The 18,265-nt window shown below is 41.6% G+C and overlaps 1 protein-coding gene across 1 annotated transcript in view; it reads left to right on the top strand.

The window, feature by feature from the left end:
• Window positions 1-9,194: 9,194 nt before the first annotated feature.
• The window catches only part of TEK (TEK receptor tyrosine kinase), a 42,816-nt gene continuing 33,745 nt past the window's right edge, over window positions 9,195-18,265 (top strand). Inside the window, exon 1 of the mRNA XM_065656339.1 lies at window positions 9,195-9,467. Coding sequence (XP_065512411.1) covers window positions 9,416-9,467 — 52 coding nt within the window. The 5' untranslated portion in view covers window positions 9,195-9,415. The remainder of the gene's footprint in view (window positions 9,468-18,265) is intronic.

The raw sequence follows: 18,265 nt of genomic DNA, 5'->3' as shown, positions 1-18,265 counted from the left end.
ATGTGTCTGGAAATGGTTTCCAGTGTAAGTTGCTCCAGCACTTCCTCAGGGACTGAGGTGAGCTGACTAGCCTGTAGTTCGTGGCTCACTCTTCATACTCTTCCTGAACAAAGGAGTGACATTTGCTTGCTTTCAGTCTTCAGAAGCCTCACCATGAAAAAAAGATAGTCAAGAATGGCTTCTCAATGCCATCAGGCAGCTCCCGCACATGCAGGTGCATCCCAACAAGACCCACGGACTTGGTTCCCTAACCTGGTCCTCCTCCAGAAAGATGTCATGAGGCATTAGGATGCAAGGTTTGACAGTGTTTGTCACTCCAGATTCCACTTCACTGGAAATAAGCATTTCAATTTCAAAATCTTCAACCAAAGGGTCTGTTATTTCTATGTTGTGTTTGTGCTTTGCATGACAATGACCATAGGAATGACTCATTATGCCCAGCTCATAGTGGGATGACACTCCATCAACCTTGTTCCTTTATTCAGCGATACCATTATATTTCCAGGCAAACTGGTTTTTTACTGCAGGGGAGACTTAATCCACTTGTTCATCTTACTTCCTCATCTCACCTTCACTGTTTTTCATTGTGATCAAAAAACCTTATTTTACTTTCGAAATGAGTTTTTTCTTTACATTAGTAAGATTAGAAGACAACATGCAGCATTCCTGTGAGCAGTTCCAGATAAGCAGAACACCGAGTTTCTTTTTTAGTTCTTTCTGCCTAACATTAGTTAATACCTCTTAGTGCTGGTAATGTGCTGTTTCACAGCCAGAGGGATAAGTTTCCGCAGTGAAGTACCTGTGAAGTCTTTCAGTACACTTCTGTTTTTCTGCTGAAAGTGTAAAACAAAAATACAAGGCATAAGGTAGACCTTATGATGAGGCACTGTCCATAAGAACATCTTAGTTTGAGGAGAAAGATATTAAAATTCTTACTCTCAAGCTCTTTTGCAAAGTATCCACTTTGACTGAACTCCTTGGAAACGGGTCTCATAGTGATAAGGCATCTGGGTGAAGTCGATGTGGCAATTGTCTGGAGTAAGAAAAAAACCTCAGATTCTGAAAGAGGTCATAACATCAGACTTGACTTGAACACACACACACACAATGGCAAATACTAGCTGAATGCTGCATGCATTGTACATGACAACTCCAGCCAGAGCAATGCTGCAAAGTGGAGCTCGTTCACTGGGAAGGGGAACTGAATTATGCCCAAACCAAATATTTGTCATCTTCTTTGTTAAAAGGGAAGGAAGCCTTTAAGAATTTCATAACTGCAGGGATGATCAGAATTCAAGTCCCAGCTTTGATCAATCATTCATTGGGATTGCAGAAGTTTTGAGCAGAGAAAGAAATGTTCCTTTCCCAGGCTTGCGGTCTGCACTTGCAGGTTCTCCTTTCAGGAAGGAGGACTAACTGGACAGTATGCCAAATGTGTGAAATGGAGGAAACCTCCCACATTAAAAAAAAGAGCCAGAAATGTAAAATGATCTGCTCTTGTTTCCTCTTGTAAAGCTAGTTCCTTGAAAGCTACATTCATTTAAAGTAACTGAACTTGATTCACTGAGTGCTGGTATCTTTGGATCAGACCCAAGATTCCTGCTGTGCAGCAAAGGATGAGTAAGGTGCAAGACCTCAGTTGCCAACATACAACACAGTTTTGCCCACACATACTGCTTCAAGTAGGGTGAGGGGAACTCAGCATCTCTGAAAATTAGAAAGAAAAAGAAAATAATGACTATAGCAGAAATTATCAGTAGTATCAGTCTATTCAACAGTTATGCATGAGAGATGGAATTCCAAGTAAAGTCTTCACATTTTCAGTATCCTTCCTGTTCTTTTCTCCCAAATTAAATGAAGATAAAGTGTTTAATGGCTTGGACTTGTGTTCAAGTTTGCTGTATTTAATAGCTTTTTCAGGATTATTGAGCTGAAAGTTACTGAAGATCTTTACCTATATGCAAACCTACATTTTAATGTCTCACCTTGAGATGTGTGTACCTTTCACACTTCCATATTTAAATAACTGGTAAACTTATATTGTTCAAAATCTCAAAAAAAATTGCCATTCAGAACTCTCTCACACAGAGAAAACTGAAGTTAAAGCTGGAGAATTCAAGAGAAGGAACTGTCACACTGCAGCTCACCGAGTGCATGTGGCTCTCCTGTTTCCATGTATTAGCCAATCCCAGTGTGACATAGATTTGGAAGCAGAGCAAGGTAGATCGCAAATATATCACTAAGCTGCACTTGTTGAATGCTGGTTAAAGCTAAATAAAGTTAAATACTGCAGTCATCAGATAAAAATTACCATTGGAATCACATTAACAGTGTAAGATTAATCCAGTAGAAGAGAGGGGGTCCTGAAAACAGGAGTTCAGGAATGAATTTTTGTAATCTGAATGGCTGAAAACACTAAACCTGAGATCTAATAAGCATGACCCATTTCCTGGTCCTTGGAACAAATTGTCAGATCTGCAAACTCCATGTGCCATCTTAAGACATATCAAGGATAAGAGGGTCATCAGGGACAGTCAGCATGGCTTCACCAAGGGGAAGTCGTGTTTGACCAACCTCATAGCCTTTTATGAAGACGTAACAAGGTGGATTGACGATGGCAGAGCAGTGGATGTGGTCTACCTTGACTTCAGCAAAGCATTTGACACCGTCTCCCACAGCATCCTCACGGCAAAACTGAGGAAGTGTGGACTGGATGATCGGGTAGTGAGGTGGACTGCAAACTGGCTGAAGGAGAGAAGCCAGAGAGTTGTGATCAATGGGGCGGAGTCTGGTTGGAGGCCTGTATCTAGTGGAGTGCCTCAAGGGTCAGTTCTGGGACCAATACTGTTCAATATATTCATCAATGACTTGGATGAGGGAATTGAGTGTACCATCAGCAAGTTTGCTGATGACACCAAGCTGGGAGGAGTGGCTGACACGCCAGAAGGCTGTGCTGCCATCCAGCGAGATCTGGACAGGCTAGAGAGTTGGGCGGGGAAAAATTTAATGAAATATAACAAGGGGAAATGTAGAGTCTTGCATCTGGGCAGGAACAACCCCAGGTTCCAGTACAGGTTGGGGAATGACCTATTAGAGAGCAGTGTAGGGGAAAGAGACCTGGGGGTCCTGGTGGACAGCAGGATGACCATGAGCCAGCACTGTGCCCTTGTGGCCAAGAAGGCCAATGGCATCCTGGGGTGTATTAGAAGGGGGGTGGTTAGTAGGTCCAGAGAGGTTCTCCTTCCCCTCTACTCTGCCCTGGTGAGACCTCATCTGGAATATTGTGTCCAGTTCTGGGCCCCTCAGTTCAAGAAGGACAGGGAACTGCTGGAGAGAGTCCAGCGCAGGGCCACAAAGATGATTAAGGGAGTGGAGCATCTCCCTTATGAGGAAAGGCTGAGGGAGCTGGGTCTCTTTAGCTTGGAGAAGAGGAGACTGAGGGGTGACCTCATTAATGTTTATAAATATATAAAGGGTGGGTGTCACGAGGATGGAGCTAGGCTCTTCTCGGTGACAACCAACAGTAAGACAAGGGGTAATGGGTTCAAGCTGGAACACAAGAGGTTCCACTTAAATGTGAGAAGAAACTTCTTCTCAGTGAGGGTGACAGAACACTGGAACAGGCTGCCCAGGGGGGTTGTGGATTCTCCTTCTCTGGAGACATTCAAATCCCGCCTGGATGCCTTCCTGTGTAACCTCACCTAAGTTTTCCTGCTCTGGCAGGGGGATTGGACTAGATGATCTTTTGAGGTCCCTTCCAATCCCTAACATTCTGTGATTCTGTGATTCTGTGATTAAGTGGTGTACACAATTAGTCTTTATCTCTCCAAACTGCACATATATGAAATTTACCTTGTTAATTCCAGGCTACTTTAAGCAGTCATATTTTTATTGCTGAACATCAGAGATAATATCTTAAAGACATTTGGATATAGAGTTGTTAGCATTAAACATAAATACACAGACTCATTTGTCCTTTAAAATACAGAAAAATTAAGTAAGAAAAGCAGTAACAGAACAGAGAGGAATCGTAGTATTGTTTAAGTTGGAAAAGACCTTTAAGATCACCAGGTCCAACTGTTAACCTAACACTGCCAAGTCCACCTCTAAACCATGTCCCTAAGAATCTCTATGTTTTTTAATCACCTCCAGGGATGGCGACTCCACCACTTCCCTGGGCAGCCTGTTCCAATGCTTCATAACCCTTTCTGTGAAGACATTTTTCCTAATATCCAATCTAAACCTCCCCCAATAAGAGTATTCCGTCCCATTGGCAGCATTAGCCAATGGGACGGAATACTCTTATTGATCAGTCTGGATGTCAGTCAAGCTCTGCCCCATCCATGCCCCCCTTCCTCAATGCCTCACACCTGTGGGCAGAGTGTTCAGAATGTCCTTGGCTCTCAGACCAGAGCAATTAAAAACATTAACTCTATGCTGGGGTGTTATCTCGTGTTCTCAAACTAAGCCTAAATAATGACTGTACTAGCTATGGAAAAGAAAGGTTTCTAACTGCATGAAGAAAATTAACCCATTTTCAGTCAAACCAGCACAACTCTGTAACTTCTGTATGAGCTCTGCCTACCTCCTGTTGTGTGATGCATCTTTCAGGCTGGAGAATCTCATTCATCTCCAGATTTCTTTTGACTTCAGGGCAGCAAGAGTATTAACATCACTTATATTTCTGCTCCCAGAATCTGATCCAATCTTGGCAGAGAAACAAAAGCTTGATTTTAGGTTAATTCAGCACATATTCAAAATCACCCATTTTAGCAGATCTTTGAAAAACAAAGCAGACTTGCTTTACGATAGGAAAAAAATGGGCTCACAAAGCAATGACAAGCATGCAGTTTTGTCCTTTTCATACAAACTAAGTGGGATATAACTAGCCTGCTTACTTCTCACCTGTGTGAATTCATATATGTGTTTGACATCACGAGTGGCCATCAACATTACTGGCTCTTAACTTCACTTCTCACACTTTCTTTCTCCAAGTAATTTTTAAAATAGTCTTGGTCCCTTTAGTCAGCAGAGAATTGGGAAACAGAAATTATTTTTTGTCCCGCTGTCAACAGGCCATTCTAAAACCTACATAAAGACTATTTCAGCAAAATACAAGTGACTCACAAAGTGAAAGTTTCCAGAGTATAGCCCTTAGTCAAACATCCTGATGTCCCTCACAATGACTTTATTGATACAGAGGCCCTAAAGTACTTCTGTGTTGTTTCATCAGCTGAACTTTCCCCTTGAGAGAAACCTGATATTCCCATGAGATGCTGTGTTTAATTCCATTGTAGTAAATTCCTTTTCATTTCACCAGCAAGGAAGACAGGAGAGGTCCCTTTGGCTGAGGCTATTCTGTAGACTGCTCAATACTAAGCCATTTTCTAGACTATGGACTCCTGAAAATCCAAAAGAAGCTCTTTTTGAGAAGAAAACAAAAAAGCTGAGCAAAAAACTGCTGGTAGCTATTTTTGCAATCTGGGTAACCTTTTGAGCACGCATATGCAGGAGAGGCAGTACTAACTGCGCCCCTTCAGCACTGGCTGCCAAGTCAAGAGAATGAGCTGCAACAGGAAACAGACTGTTACCTTTTCTACCCCACCTTAAAGTTTCTCACAACCACCTATTACAACATCACCACTCATCCACACTGTCCCTTCCACGTTAGCATGACTTATCTTCAACTATGTACCCCAGACGCCTTTATCTGCCTCCAGTTTCTACACTGCCACTGCGTTGCACAGGGGTAATCCTCATCCTGACCACTTAGACCAGCAACAGCAGATCTCCTCAGACTGGCCGCCCAGCTGCTACCTATTGATTCCAGGTGATCCAAAATAGACAGCTTAGGGGCTGTGCTCAGCCTCAGTGGTGTGGGCTGTTCTGTAGGGGAGAACAGGATCTGTTTAAGAAAAGAAGCTTAAACTCTATAATTTGTGATCCTCTCCTCCACATTAGCTGACTGCAGGGAGTAATAATTCCTGAAGTTCCTTTGCTGCCTCCTACTAACCCATATTAACATCTTGTCAAGGCCAAAGTAATGGCTTGTTTCCAAAAATCATAATACAGCCACACACTGAAAAAGGATATGTGTTTTCTGCTAACACATCTACCTGATTAAAGAAGCGCAGAGTGGCATTGTTTCTTTTTCCTCCTCACATATTTCCATGTGCTACAGCATGTACAAATGGATTGTCCTTGAGACAAGCGTGCTGCTTATCTAAAGAGGAAAGCCTGGAGTTAGGAGTTCAGGGCACTTGACATATCATAAAATTAGCCTTCAGCAAACAGAGTTATGAAAAGTCATGTTTAATGCTAGGGTTATATTTACATGTTGAAAAACAATTTGTTTCCCTGCTGTAACAAATGTAAAAATTTTTGCATGCCATTGTGATGGGTGTTGAGTTAGATGTGAATGCTGATACATATTAATCAGCAGTTAACCACCAACAAAACTGATGGTTGTGTGGAGAGGACTAGAAATTCTATGGGGTTGGACAGCCTTTCTGAGTCTTTGCAGTTACCTTTAAAAAAGATAAAGGATGTAGTCTGTGGACTCCAAATACAGCTACATACCCACCTGAGAATGTGCCACAGGCACACTCTTTGGCCTGCCCAGTAGTCAACAGCCTCTATTAGCCCTACACACAACAAAACCTAGAGAAACTCGGTATCGTATTTTACTCTTCCTGCCATCCCCAATTGTAGCCCAGTTTCTTTCACTGGAAATCTGGTTTTGCCAGAATGCTATTTCTAATTTTTGTGCTCTTTGAGAGTGAATACAGGCTGAGATTTAGGATCCTCTTGTTTGTAGATCCATCAGCGTAAGATGAGGACTAGATAGCAATAGATGGGCTCGTGCATGGGATCCTGCTATGATATTGTTTTTGCTTGATGGAGGGCACAGAAAATTCTGCTGCACTTCTGTGTCATTCAGTGATCAGAGGGGTGATCAGATCATACAGTTTTTAGTTCACAGGACAAAAAATTGATATCGTCTACTTTTAGGAAGACTAATATTCTAATAACATGAAATCTAAGGATGAAAATATGGAAGGTAGGGATGACAGATCCTTAAATATGAACAAGAATAAGCCAGAATAGTGAAAGCTTTTAAATCTCCCAGTCTAGCAAAAGCTTCTCATGTGATTAATTTTGACAACCGTGGGAGCAATAATCAAACTGTCACACTTACCTAAAAGCCTTCCAAATAGAAACAGGTATATGCTTAAACACTTATTACACATAAACAAGTAATTGAATGCTTGCTGGACTGGAGATGCTATTCTTTTCTTTTTTTTTTTTTTCCCAAAAATGAAGTTTTATAATGAAACACAAAATGAATACATAATCCTGCTGAGGCTGGTATCACAACCACTTTCTGACTTGGGTAAGTAAATATTTCCTCTCTTCTGGCAACAGCAACTCTTTACAACCTCCCTGTAGTTGTGCAGCATTGCATATTTAGGCTGTCCAGTCTCAACCTGGAGATAGCTACCTTGTCATGGTAGATCAAATGCTAATTCTTCAAAAAATAGTGAATAGCTGGCCTAGACAATATTGCATACTGCAAAATCAGTATAAGCAGCAGTCCATATGCATTGCTTTTCATTTAGGTGCATTAACAATGGAGACATGACGCATTTCTCCTCAGTGATCTGTTTATGCCTTGGGCAGTAAGATTTAAGTGAAAAGTTTAAACCCCCCTCTAAGCTCACAATAACAGTTTGGAGAACCACAGCCTTGACTGAAGTTGTTTAACCCTCCCACTCTTCAGCAAATCAAAAGACACTGAAAAAAAATTGAGGATGAGCCATGTTAGAAGTAGGTTAAATGAGCAATAGAACAGGGTTATCGACTAGACAGGAATAATGATAATACTTAGTATCTAGTAAGTATTCTAGTATCTAATAAGTATTCCAATTTTGGAGGAATATAAACCAGCAGGTGTATAAAAGCTAATGTGCAATTGGAGTGAGGATAATCACTGCTTCTTTAAGAGTAGAAGAAAATGTTCTTAAAAATCAAAGATGGACAAAGTACATGTGTGTATTTTGGTCTGGAACCAGACCAGGTAAATATCTTATATTCTGCCTTTAAACTTCAAAATTGAATTTTAGTAGTGTTTGGACCTCACTGTGTTTTTGCATTCAGAGGGTATTGCAATTTGAGTTGGTCTGGCTTTCAGTTATCTTTCTTGGGGATTCGGGTGACGTGTAAAGAACAGGTCTGGGTTAATGCACTGAAATCTGCTGTGGTTGACACACTTCTGTCCACATGGCAAGAGATATTGGGTGTAAAGGACTCTGTGAAATATACACCAATCAAAGACTAAAAGGTCTTCTTAAGGAAATTAATTCAAGATAGGATCAACCCATGCCCCATTTCCAAAATGATGCTGAACATTCACTTTTCTATACTTCTGTAAAAGTCATCGTGGGTGTTAGCATCTTGGCAGAACTACACGATTGTCAAATGCTACGTTGTCATGGGTTATATTTAGTCAAGTGGTAAATAAGATTGCCCTTTATTTGCAATTATCTTATACAGCTGAGTGCTGCTTTTCTTTTTTCTTTTTTTTTGGGGGGGCAGGAGGCATTCCTTATATTTTTTCTTTATGTTTTGTTTTAGCTTCAGAGATTTGAGACCCCCCTGAGTGATGTGGCATTTTGATCCCAGTGAAGTCATAATAGCTGTCGTGCAATTTATTATTGAAACAAGTTTTCTGTCTGTTTCCAATTGTCAACATAGAGAAAAATAATTTCCAGTAAAGCACATGAACTTATGGAGTAGTTTGCTGGATTGTGACTGGCTTTGGTCTACACTGGATTCAGCTGGTTGTTTTGTTACTGTTTATTTTGTATTTTTATTACTGTGCACTGAGATGCATTGCAGCCAGCAGCTTACATGTGGATTGACTAAATAAATAAGGGAAAAGATGATAGCACCCTGAGAAATTAGCAGATGGGGATGACAGTTTCCACCTGGTGTACCTAGGTGGAGGACTTTTCCCTTGCACTCTCCCGCCTGCTGGAGGATACCACCATTGTTCCTATTTCACTGACTGTGACCACGAGCAGTCCCTGCTTCTCCAGCAGCTCCAGATAACCCTTTTGATGTATTGCTGGATGGACGGGATTTGCAGTGCCTTGCAGTCCTGCTGATACAAAAATGCCTTTAAGATCCTGCCTTTCCCATCCTAATCTACAAAGGAAACAGGAAAAAGGAACTTAAACTCCCTGTACTCAGACAGCAATGAGACTGTTCCAGCCTGCGCCAGTGCTACAATTTCTTGCCTGTGACTTGTAAACAGCGTACCATGCAGGAGAGGAGTCACGAGTAAACATCGACCCCCGAGAAAACGATACTCCATGAGTGATTGTAAGAACTGGATGGATACATTTTGGAAAGCATGGACCCTTTAGCACATCTAGTTCTTTATGGATTCAGCCTGATGATTTCAGGTAAGCCGTTGCTTTAATATCTGTTTGTCGGCCTGCCATGCCTTTCTTGTTTCTCATGCAGTGTGCAGACAAAACACAGGACTCCTTACTCCTTACTCCAGCACTTATTTGTATTGATCTAAGATTTTGTGTTTGTTTCAGTAAGTCCATTTATCTCTGTGTAGCACTCTCACAGAAAGTGAGGGCAGGACTGTGGCCAAGTTATTGGGGAGGATTTAGCTACATGTAGAATCCGCTGCTACCTCTTTATAATTGTTGGAGTCATTTGTTGACACATACACACATTGCAACAGGGTTTCTCTTCTGCGTAATGGTATTAACATTTTCATAAATTGGTGATGTCTTTCCCCAAGAATATCTGCTCTAAATACAGATTAAATGTTGACTTTTTCTGTGACTGACTTTATGAACTGGGTGTGCAGTAGGAAATGTTGACGTTTCTAGGTATTCCAGTGTCTGATTTTAGAGAAGTTTTTAGATAAGATTCCACAACTGGAATCTAGATGAAACTCAGTGGACAAAAAGGGCAGAAAAATGCACCTCATATAAGATCAATTAATAACACTTCAAAGACAGCTAAACAATTAATCAGTATTATCAGCAATGTCATTAGTTCAGCAAGTCAGAACTTAGTCATAAGAGACATTGGCAGAAACATATACAGTAAGATTTTATTAATCCGAATTAAGTTTATACTATTTGGAGCATTACTGTTAGAGATGCTTTGCTGAAGCTTTTGCAAGCAGAGCCCTGAGAAAGCCTGCGGTCTTTCCATCAGATTCTTAACTGCTCAGCATTTGAGTATTGCTTTCACCATCCCTATTTTCATTTTCTAAACAGTTTATTCTGGGTAACATACCAAGCAAAATTTGTAAAAGAGAAATACAAGTCACAGAATAACCTTAGACTCTTAACTCACTGCTAACCCTTTCATTGAGATATGCATAGGTTGTTGCAGTCCATCTCACAGTAAAAAGGTAAAGTGCTGTAAAAGTACACATTGTGCTGAAATGGAAACGAGAAAGTAGAAAGAAAAAGCAGAAGTCCTCATTGCTGTGTAACTTGCTTTACAATTTCCAGATCTTCTTGATTAGCAGCATGTTAATAGCTAAATGAAATTATGAACAAATGAGTCTGAGATGTAACTGTGACATCTATAAAAGGCTAGAGATTAACAAAGGCAAAAAAAGTGTTTATAATCCGTTTAATGTATGTTTGGAAGTATTCCCATTTAGCCATTGCTGTAATAGGCTGCATACTGTTTACCAACTCCTCTTTTGTGGCTTAAGTTTCTTGATTATTTAGCTGCACATTGATTCAACGTATTTAGCCCTCAGATCACTTCCAGCTTTTTACTTCAAGGAGGTATCTGGTGCTGTGAGCATTATGGATGGAGAAGAAAAGAAACTTCAGTTACCCCAACTCTTTTTCCTTGTCTCTCCTGATTGTCTACATGGTAACATACACCTAAGTGGCACAGAAAACAATGAGCGCTCATGAAGTCACACATATGGGAGCAACAGAAGTAGGGTGCAGAGATCACACATACGGGAGCAACAGAAGTAGGGTGCAGAGATTAGGTGTAAACAGGGACAGTGCAGACAGCCTGGTTCTGAAGAGCTGCTGGCCCCTGCCTTTTCCACAGGGGCTGCCCGGCGAGGTGTGTGCTGCAGTCACACCCATCTCAATAGATCTGTCAGCTTTCCCGCTTTTGTTTGAGAATGATATCATGTTTCCTGGGGCGAGCGGCGGGGGGAAGACAATGCAGACCCGCTTTCCTCTAGATACTGCAGGCGGAGTTGAGGAAAGCAGGAGTGACATTCCGTGAGCAGGGGAGGATTTACAGACAGTGAACTGGCTTAACCTTGTCCCGATGATCGTCAGCTTCTCTGGGTGTGTTGCTGGGTAGGCACAAAATCCACTCCACCCTTTTCCAACGTGAAGACTGTCGGCTTGGCTCCCATTACGAGAAATGGTCTTTGATTTAATGTCTTCTTTTTTTTTTTTTAATACCAGTGCTCTATACGCAACTAAAGCTAAAGGTCTTATTTGGTAGGTAACATTCAAAACATACACAAATGCTCACTTTTGCACTGTATATAGAGTCAGTGTTTGCCATAGCAAATGCTTAATTAAATTGACAAGGGGTTGAATTTAATCCTCTTGGAATTCTTGAAGCCATACTGAGCATCACCATTTGTTTTTCTTTGGTCGATTCTACTCCAGTCAACTTTTTGTGGAATCAAAATGATCCTGGCATCCATCCTGAAGTATGGATTAAAACCCCAAGGTTGTGGCTAGGTACAATCTGCTAAGTCCTGACTAAAGAAGAGTCACAGACTCACCTATTCCCTTGGAAGTCTGAGCAAAGCCAAGGAATGAGTGTCGGAACTTGCCTTTTGCTTTTCAGCAAGATCCTCAGGTGGTCTGGAAATCTGCTTGCAGCTTCTTACAGTGGGCTCTAAAATGTTGATGTATGAGCCTTATTTTAGCAAGATGGCCACCATCAGTAAGAGATTTGTGGAAACTAGAAACAATTAAAACCAGTTTCAAGCACATTTCTTTGACTGTTTTTGGCAGGAAACAAATGCATTGTCAAATGCCTCTGCTCTCTAAGACAGACAGAATCTTCTGTGCTGTAGCTTTGCTGTAACAATAATCTTAGATCCAATGGTTTCTAAAAATACTGTGGGTTGGTTTTTTTTATGTGATTAAGCTGTTGGACCTATATATGGTAAAAGTCTCAAAAGGTTATATTAGCCTGTTAAGAAAGGGTAACAGTGGAGCTAACAGTACAGTGGCATTCAGTGGTAGCTCTCTATCATCCCTGCTGATGGCTGTGTTTTCTTTGCGAACAGTAGGTGTTCTGAAAAAAATAAATAAATTGTATATATTAGCATTATTATGTGACTCGTTTAAATATCTAGAAAGTTAAGCAGCTTTTGACATACATTGCTAGCCACACAAGCGCCATTATGATGCTCTAGGGTCTTCAAAATTACAATAAATCATAATTTTTTGTTAGACTGGAAAGTTCTAACATTTCTGTTTCAAAACTTGTTTTTCTCTTGTGAGGATTAAATTAACCTAAAGAAAACCTGCATTAACCTCTGGTTAATGCATACGTGTGACAGTGAGCATGAATGTCATTCTTCCTGTAGTGACAGGGACGAGGCCTGTGTGAATATCTTCAAATCTGCTGCTGTCAGACAAGAATGGCATCTGAAATTCAAACAGTCTGTTTGAATGTTTGAAGCTGCAGTTCTGGGGTTTTGAGCCATCCACAGCCAAAGCAGTGGATACAAACCACATTTCAGCTTTTAATCTCAGTTATCTCAAAACTATGCTGACCAGACATTACACTGATACGCGACCTTTCAGACACCTAAGTTATCAAGCTACTAATGTGAATTGCAGGAGGAATTTAAAAATGGTTTTCATTCCTTGTTCCCGAGGTGTATTTATTTGTGAAATGCAGCGACTGCATCTGCCTGCCATGCTTAGCTTATTTACCCAGGGGGAACAGTATCCTGGTGCCTTTTTCATGAGTGTGAAATTTACATGGAATTTAGACTCTTCTTGAGATGTAGCCTTCATCTATTCCAGAAATGATGGTCCTGCCACAGGTTGAGTCGCTGTCCTGCTGAATGTAGATATTTCTGCACAGTTCTGTTAGGACAGTCATGACCACGAAACTGATGGATCTGTTTTATGGGAGAAAGAGAGCTGATCTGTTTTAGTTACATTGTTGGCTATATGTTTCGGGGGGCGGGGGAAAAAAATGTGTTCTAGCTGTGATCTAATTCACTGCTCCCTGACTCTGCAGCTGGAAGCCAAACCAAACAGCTTCAACTTGTGCAGGCAGCTCCATGCGCCTACTCTAAGTGGATTTACAAAAGTGGGCTGATTCTCTCTGTTCTTTTGGGGTTTTTTTAGCTTTAGAGCTTGTTTTTGATGTGCTGCCTGGTTCAGACCTAGTGAGAGACAGAGTAGCTCTCAGGAAGCCTGTGCTCCCAAAGACCGTTTCAGCAGCTGGAAATAGTCAGGAGTGAAAAGTTGTTGCATCACACCCAGAGGAATCAAATCTGAAAGGGTGAAATGAAGTCACACTACTTTCACAACAGTTAACATATGGTATTGTTTCAGATACAGATTTCATATATAAATTTATACATATATTTTGTATTGTTGGGGTACTTAGTCATAATTAACTGGGTTGGATGAATTACTTTTTTGCTGAAATTTAATTTCAGGGAAAAAAACAAAGTTGCAACATTTTGCAGAGGTGGTCTGATACCCACAAGAATTTCATCTGGACAGCTTTAGGTAGTCAAGAGGGAGCATAGAAGTCAGAGGGACTGACTGCAGCTGAGCGGATGGCTTTAGGGCAGGGGAGATGTGGAGTTGGTCCTTCAAGTACCCACAATGAGAATTACCTGAGTTGGAAAGCTGCTCTGTATCGGTCACATGGACTTGAGCCTGCTTGGCCCAGACCCATCTCTTTAACATGCAAAAACCCTGTTCAGCTTTCCATGGAAGACCAAGAAGTCGTGGTGTGATGGGTGTTGGCTAGGCACAGAAGGAGTGAACCGAAAATGGATGTGCCTACAACTCGTGTGAGACAGATGCATAGTTCCATGGTCTTCTCCCACTGTGATGCAATATCTATCTGGGACTGAAGGGATGAAAATCTTAGAGAAAGTGCAATGAAGAACTGTCCTCAAAAGACAGTGTCTACCTTGCACTAGTGGGCCAGATCCTATTTAGGATGTTATTCCAGTGTGGTTTCAGTGGAGACACATAGCAAAGAACCAGCCTGTGTCTGAACTGGAGACTTTTCTGGAAGGAATTTAAAATGCCAATTGCTTTTAGGTTACAGATTTGATAACCATTCTACAACTAACACCCAAGCTAAGAACATGCACTATTAATGTTAAACAAGGGTCATATCATAAAGAAGAAAAAAAACCCCATCAAAATTCCTTTTTTAAATTCATCCCTAGGAAATGCAAACACTTTTAGGGTGTGAAGATATTATGCATTTACTAAGTTCTGAGAGGGTTTTTGAAAGACAGGTTCAAAAATGACATTTTTTTAATTCAATAATAATAGATGTAAACTTTTTGTTTCAAGGTTGGTGTTTTGCTTGCCTGGTATTTATTTACTATTTGCATTGTCTCAGACTGTCTAATGAAGTGGCTTGGTTAATTTCCCCTCTGGAGTGTAATAAGTCTCTCTTGACAATGCAGTTCCATCTGCATTTCTGATCATGCTGATGATTTTCTCTTGAATTATTTTCTGGCTGTTCATCCCAGAGCTGCCACTGGCCAGGCACCATAGCCTCATTAGTCACAAACTGTGCTTATCACCAGAAACATCTCTCACTACTCAGAAAAGTCATTAAGTGGCAAAGCAAGGGTACATTGCTGTACAGGCAATAGCATATTAGAGGGTGTCCCTCCAGCAGCTAGTGCTCACAGACACTTCCAGAAAATTAAACTTATGCAGTTATCCTGAGAAGACTAACTGATTACCTATGTTATTTTGCATACTTCAGCCTGGCATGTGCACCCAAACAACATACAGTATACATATGCAGTATACCTAGTAGCTTCTTAATACAACTTACAAGGACCACCCTTGTTATGGACATATATATTCTTGTTTGCAAGTACTTTCTTGACAGAAGTTTTGCCTAGCTGAACTACAAGCCTGTCCTACTCGAGCTTTCCCACAATCCTCATCATTTATCAGCATTACATAGCATATTGTCAGCTGGCTGTTCAACAAGAAATTTCTGCTGATGTGTTGTTTTATGCTTTACTTGTTAATGGTCAGGCAGGCCTAAGCAGAAGTAATGAAAAAGTGTCTTTCTACACACACACATTTAGGCACACTCACTGGGAAACCTCCAACAAAGATGCACCAGTGTTTCTTTTCTAGCTTTTTCATCTTTAAAAGATTGCTTTGATGGGTTGTGAAACAACTGAAATGTGGTAAAAACAATTACATTGTATTTTACAAGAGGGCAGCTGTTGCATTTCCTTCAGCTTCTCCAGATGTACCCAAGGGCCAGTAAGAAACGATTAGCCCTAGCAGATTTGACAGACTATTTTATTTTTCGTGTTTGTGCTCTGGGTTTTACCACTACTACTAAGTAGCAAAATTATGTTCTGTCACTAATTTTTAGTCTGTTATTAGTGTCACAATGCCTTCTGTCCACAAATAATTCCCCATTTGTAAAGGCAGAAGGTATCAGTATTTGAGCTGTGAGCCGTCTCACAGTTGCCCAGTAGCATCACAGACTGGGGACAAGGCCTGTTGCGACAGGACAAGGGGTGATGATTTCAAACTGAGGGGAAATTCAGGCTAGACATGAGGAAGAAATATTTTTACAATGAGGGTGGTGAAACACTGGCCCCAGTTGCCCAGAGAGGTGGGAGATGCCCCGTCCCTGGAGACATCCCAGGCCAGGCTGGACGGGCCTCTGAGCAACCTGATCTGGGTGAAGATGTCCCTGCTCATGGCAGGGGAGTTGGACTAGATGACCTTTCAAGGTATCTCCCGTCCAAATTATTCTATGATTCTATTACAAGATACAAGCAGCAAGATTCTTTCCATGGACAAGAAGAAATGTTTCATCAGGAAACTTGAATTTTTGGTCATTTATGAGCTGGTTTTCAGTAGCGTTTTTTTGGGGTTTTGGTTTTGGTTTTTTTTTTTCCCTGCTGCTGCTGTGTGGCAGAGAATCTTAATCTGTTTGGGTAATAATAACTCCAGCTTTGTTTTCCTGAGGACTGAGCTGTCAGGGGAGAACTTGACTCACTGGGAGAAATTACCTGAACTTCTGCTGTCTTTGCATCCCAGATGAAGTTTCCAGGACACGAAGAGACTACAGACCTATAAAATTAATATGTGATTTCAAAGCCACCTCAAATTATTTATTTTTGCAGAGAATGAACAAAAAGTAGTGAAGATCGTTGAGAGAAACAACAACATTCTCATAGGAAAGCTCAGGAATTGTAAGTTGGGTGGGCATATGGTTAGATGGAATGAAAACTGGCTAGATGGCAGAGCTCAGAGGGTTGTGATCAATGGTGCAGAGTCTGATTGGAGGCCTGTAGTTGGTGGGGTTCCCCACAGGTCAGAAGTGGATCCAGTCCTATTCAACCTGTTCAGAAATTGCAGAATCACACAGAATCACAGAATGTTAGGGATTGGAAGGGACCTCAAAATATCATCTAGTCCAGTCCCCCTGCCGGAGCAGGAACACCTAGATGAGGTTACACAGGAATGTGTCCAGGCGGGTTTTGAATGTCTCCAGAGACGGAAACTCCACAACCTCCCTGGGCAGCCTGTTCCAGTGTTCTGTCACCCTCACTGAGAAGAAGTTTCTTCTCAAATTTAAGTGGAACCTCTTGTGTTCCAGTTTGAACCTATTGCACCTTGTCCTATCATTGGTTGTCACCGAGAAGAGCCTGGCCCCGTCCTTGTGTTACTCACCCTTTATATGTTTATAAATATTAATGAGGTCACCCCTCAGTTTCCTCCAAGCTAAAGAGACCCAGCTCGCTCAGCCTTTCCTCATAAGGGAGATGCTCCACTCCCTTAATCATCTTTGTTGCCCTGCGCTGAACTCTCTCCAGCAGTTCCCTGTCCTTCTGGAACTGAGGGGCCCAGAACTGGACACAATATTCCAGATGAGGTCTCACCAGGGCAGAGTAGAGGGGAAGGAGAACCTCTCTTGACCTACTAACCACCCCCCTTCTAATACACCCCAGGATGCCATTGGCCTTCTTGGCCACAAGGGCACAGTGCTGGCTTATGGTCATCCTGCTGTCCACCAGGACCCCCAGGTCCCTTTCCCCTACACTGCTCTCTAATAGGTCATTCCCCAACCTATACTGGAACCTGGGGTTGTTCTTGCCCAGATGCAAGACTCTACACTTTCCCTTGTTATATTTCATTAAATTTTTCCCTGCCCAACTCTCCAGCCTGTCCAGATCTCGCTGGATGGCAGCACAGCCTCTGGCCTGTCAGCCACTCCTCCCAGCTTGGTGTCATCAGCAAACTTGCTGATAGTACACTCAATTCCCTCATCCAAGTCGTTGATGAATATATTGAATACTACTGGCTCCAGTGCCAACCCTTGAGGCACTCCACTAGATACAGGCCTCCAACTAGACTCTGCGCCGTTGACCACAACTCTCTGGCTTCTCTCCTTCAGCCAGTTCACAGTCCACCTCACTACCCGATCATCCAGATCACACTTCCTCAGTTTAGCAGCGAGGATGCTGTGGGAGACGGTGTCAAATGCTTCACTGAAATCAAGGTAGACCACATCCACTGCTTTGCCATCATCTAGCCACTTCATTATGTCATCATAAAATGCTATGAGATTGGTCAAGCACGACCTCCCCTTGGTGAAGCCATGTTGACTGCCCCTAATTACCCTCTTATCCTTGGTATGCCTTGAGATGTCACCAAGGATAAGTTGTTCCATCACCTTACCAGGGATGGACATGAGACTGACCAGTCTATAGTTACCCGCATCCTCCTTCTTGCCCCTTTTGAAGACTGGGGCGAGTGTTATATGTAACTGACTGTTTTACATTCAGTGTAACAACAAACCTAAACTAAGCACAGATTCTGTACTTTTTCCCTGTTAGTATAGTACCTATATGCTTTATATTCATATTCACAGGTAGTCAATAGCAGAGATAATTTGTTTTCCAAGCAATAACAACAAAAAAATAAGAACTGCTTAAGCATTTTGAATTACAGCACCTTTTATTCTC

This window comes from Caloenas nicobarica, chromosome Z (genome assembly GCF_036013445.1).
Source record: "Caloenas nicobarica isolate bCalNic1 chromosome Z, bCalNic1.hap1, whole genome shotgun sequence".
NCBI lineage: Eukaryota > Metazoa > Chordata > Aves > Columbiformes > Columbidae > Caloenas > Caloenas nicobarica.
This window is presented reverse-complemented; position numbering and strand designations above follow the sequence as displayed.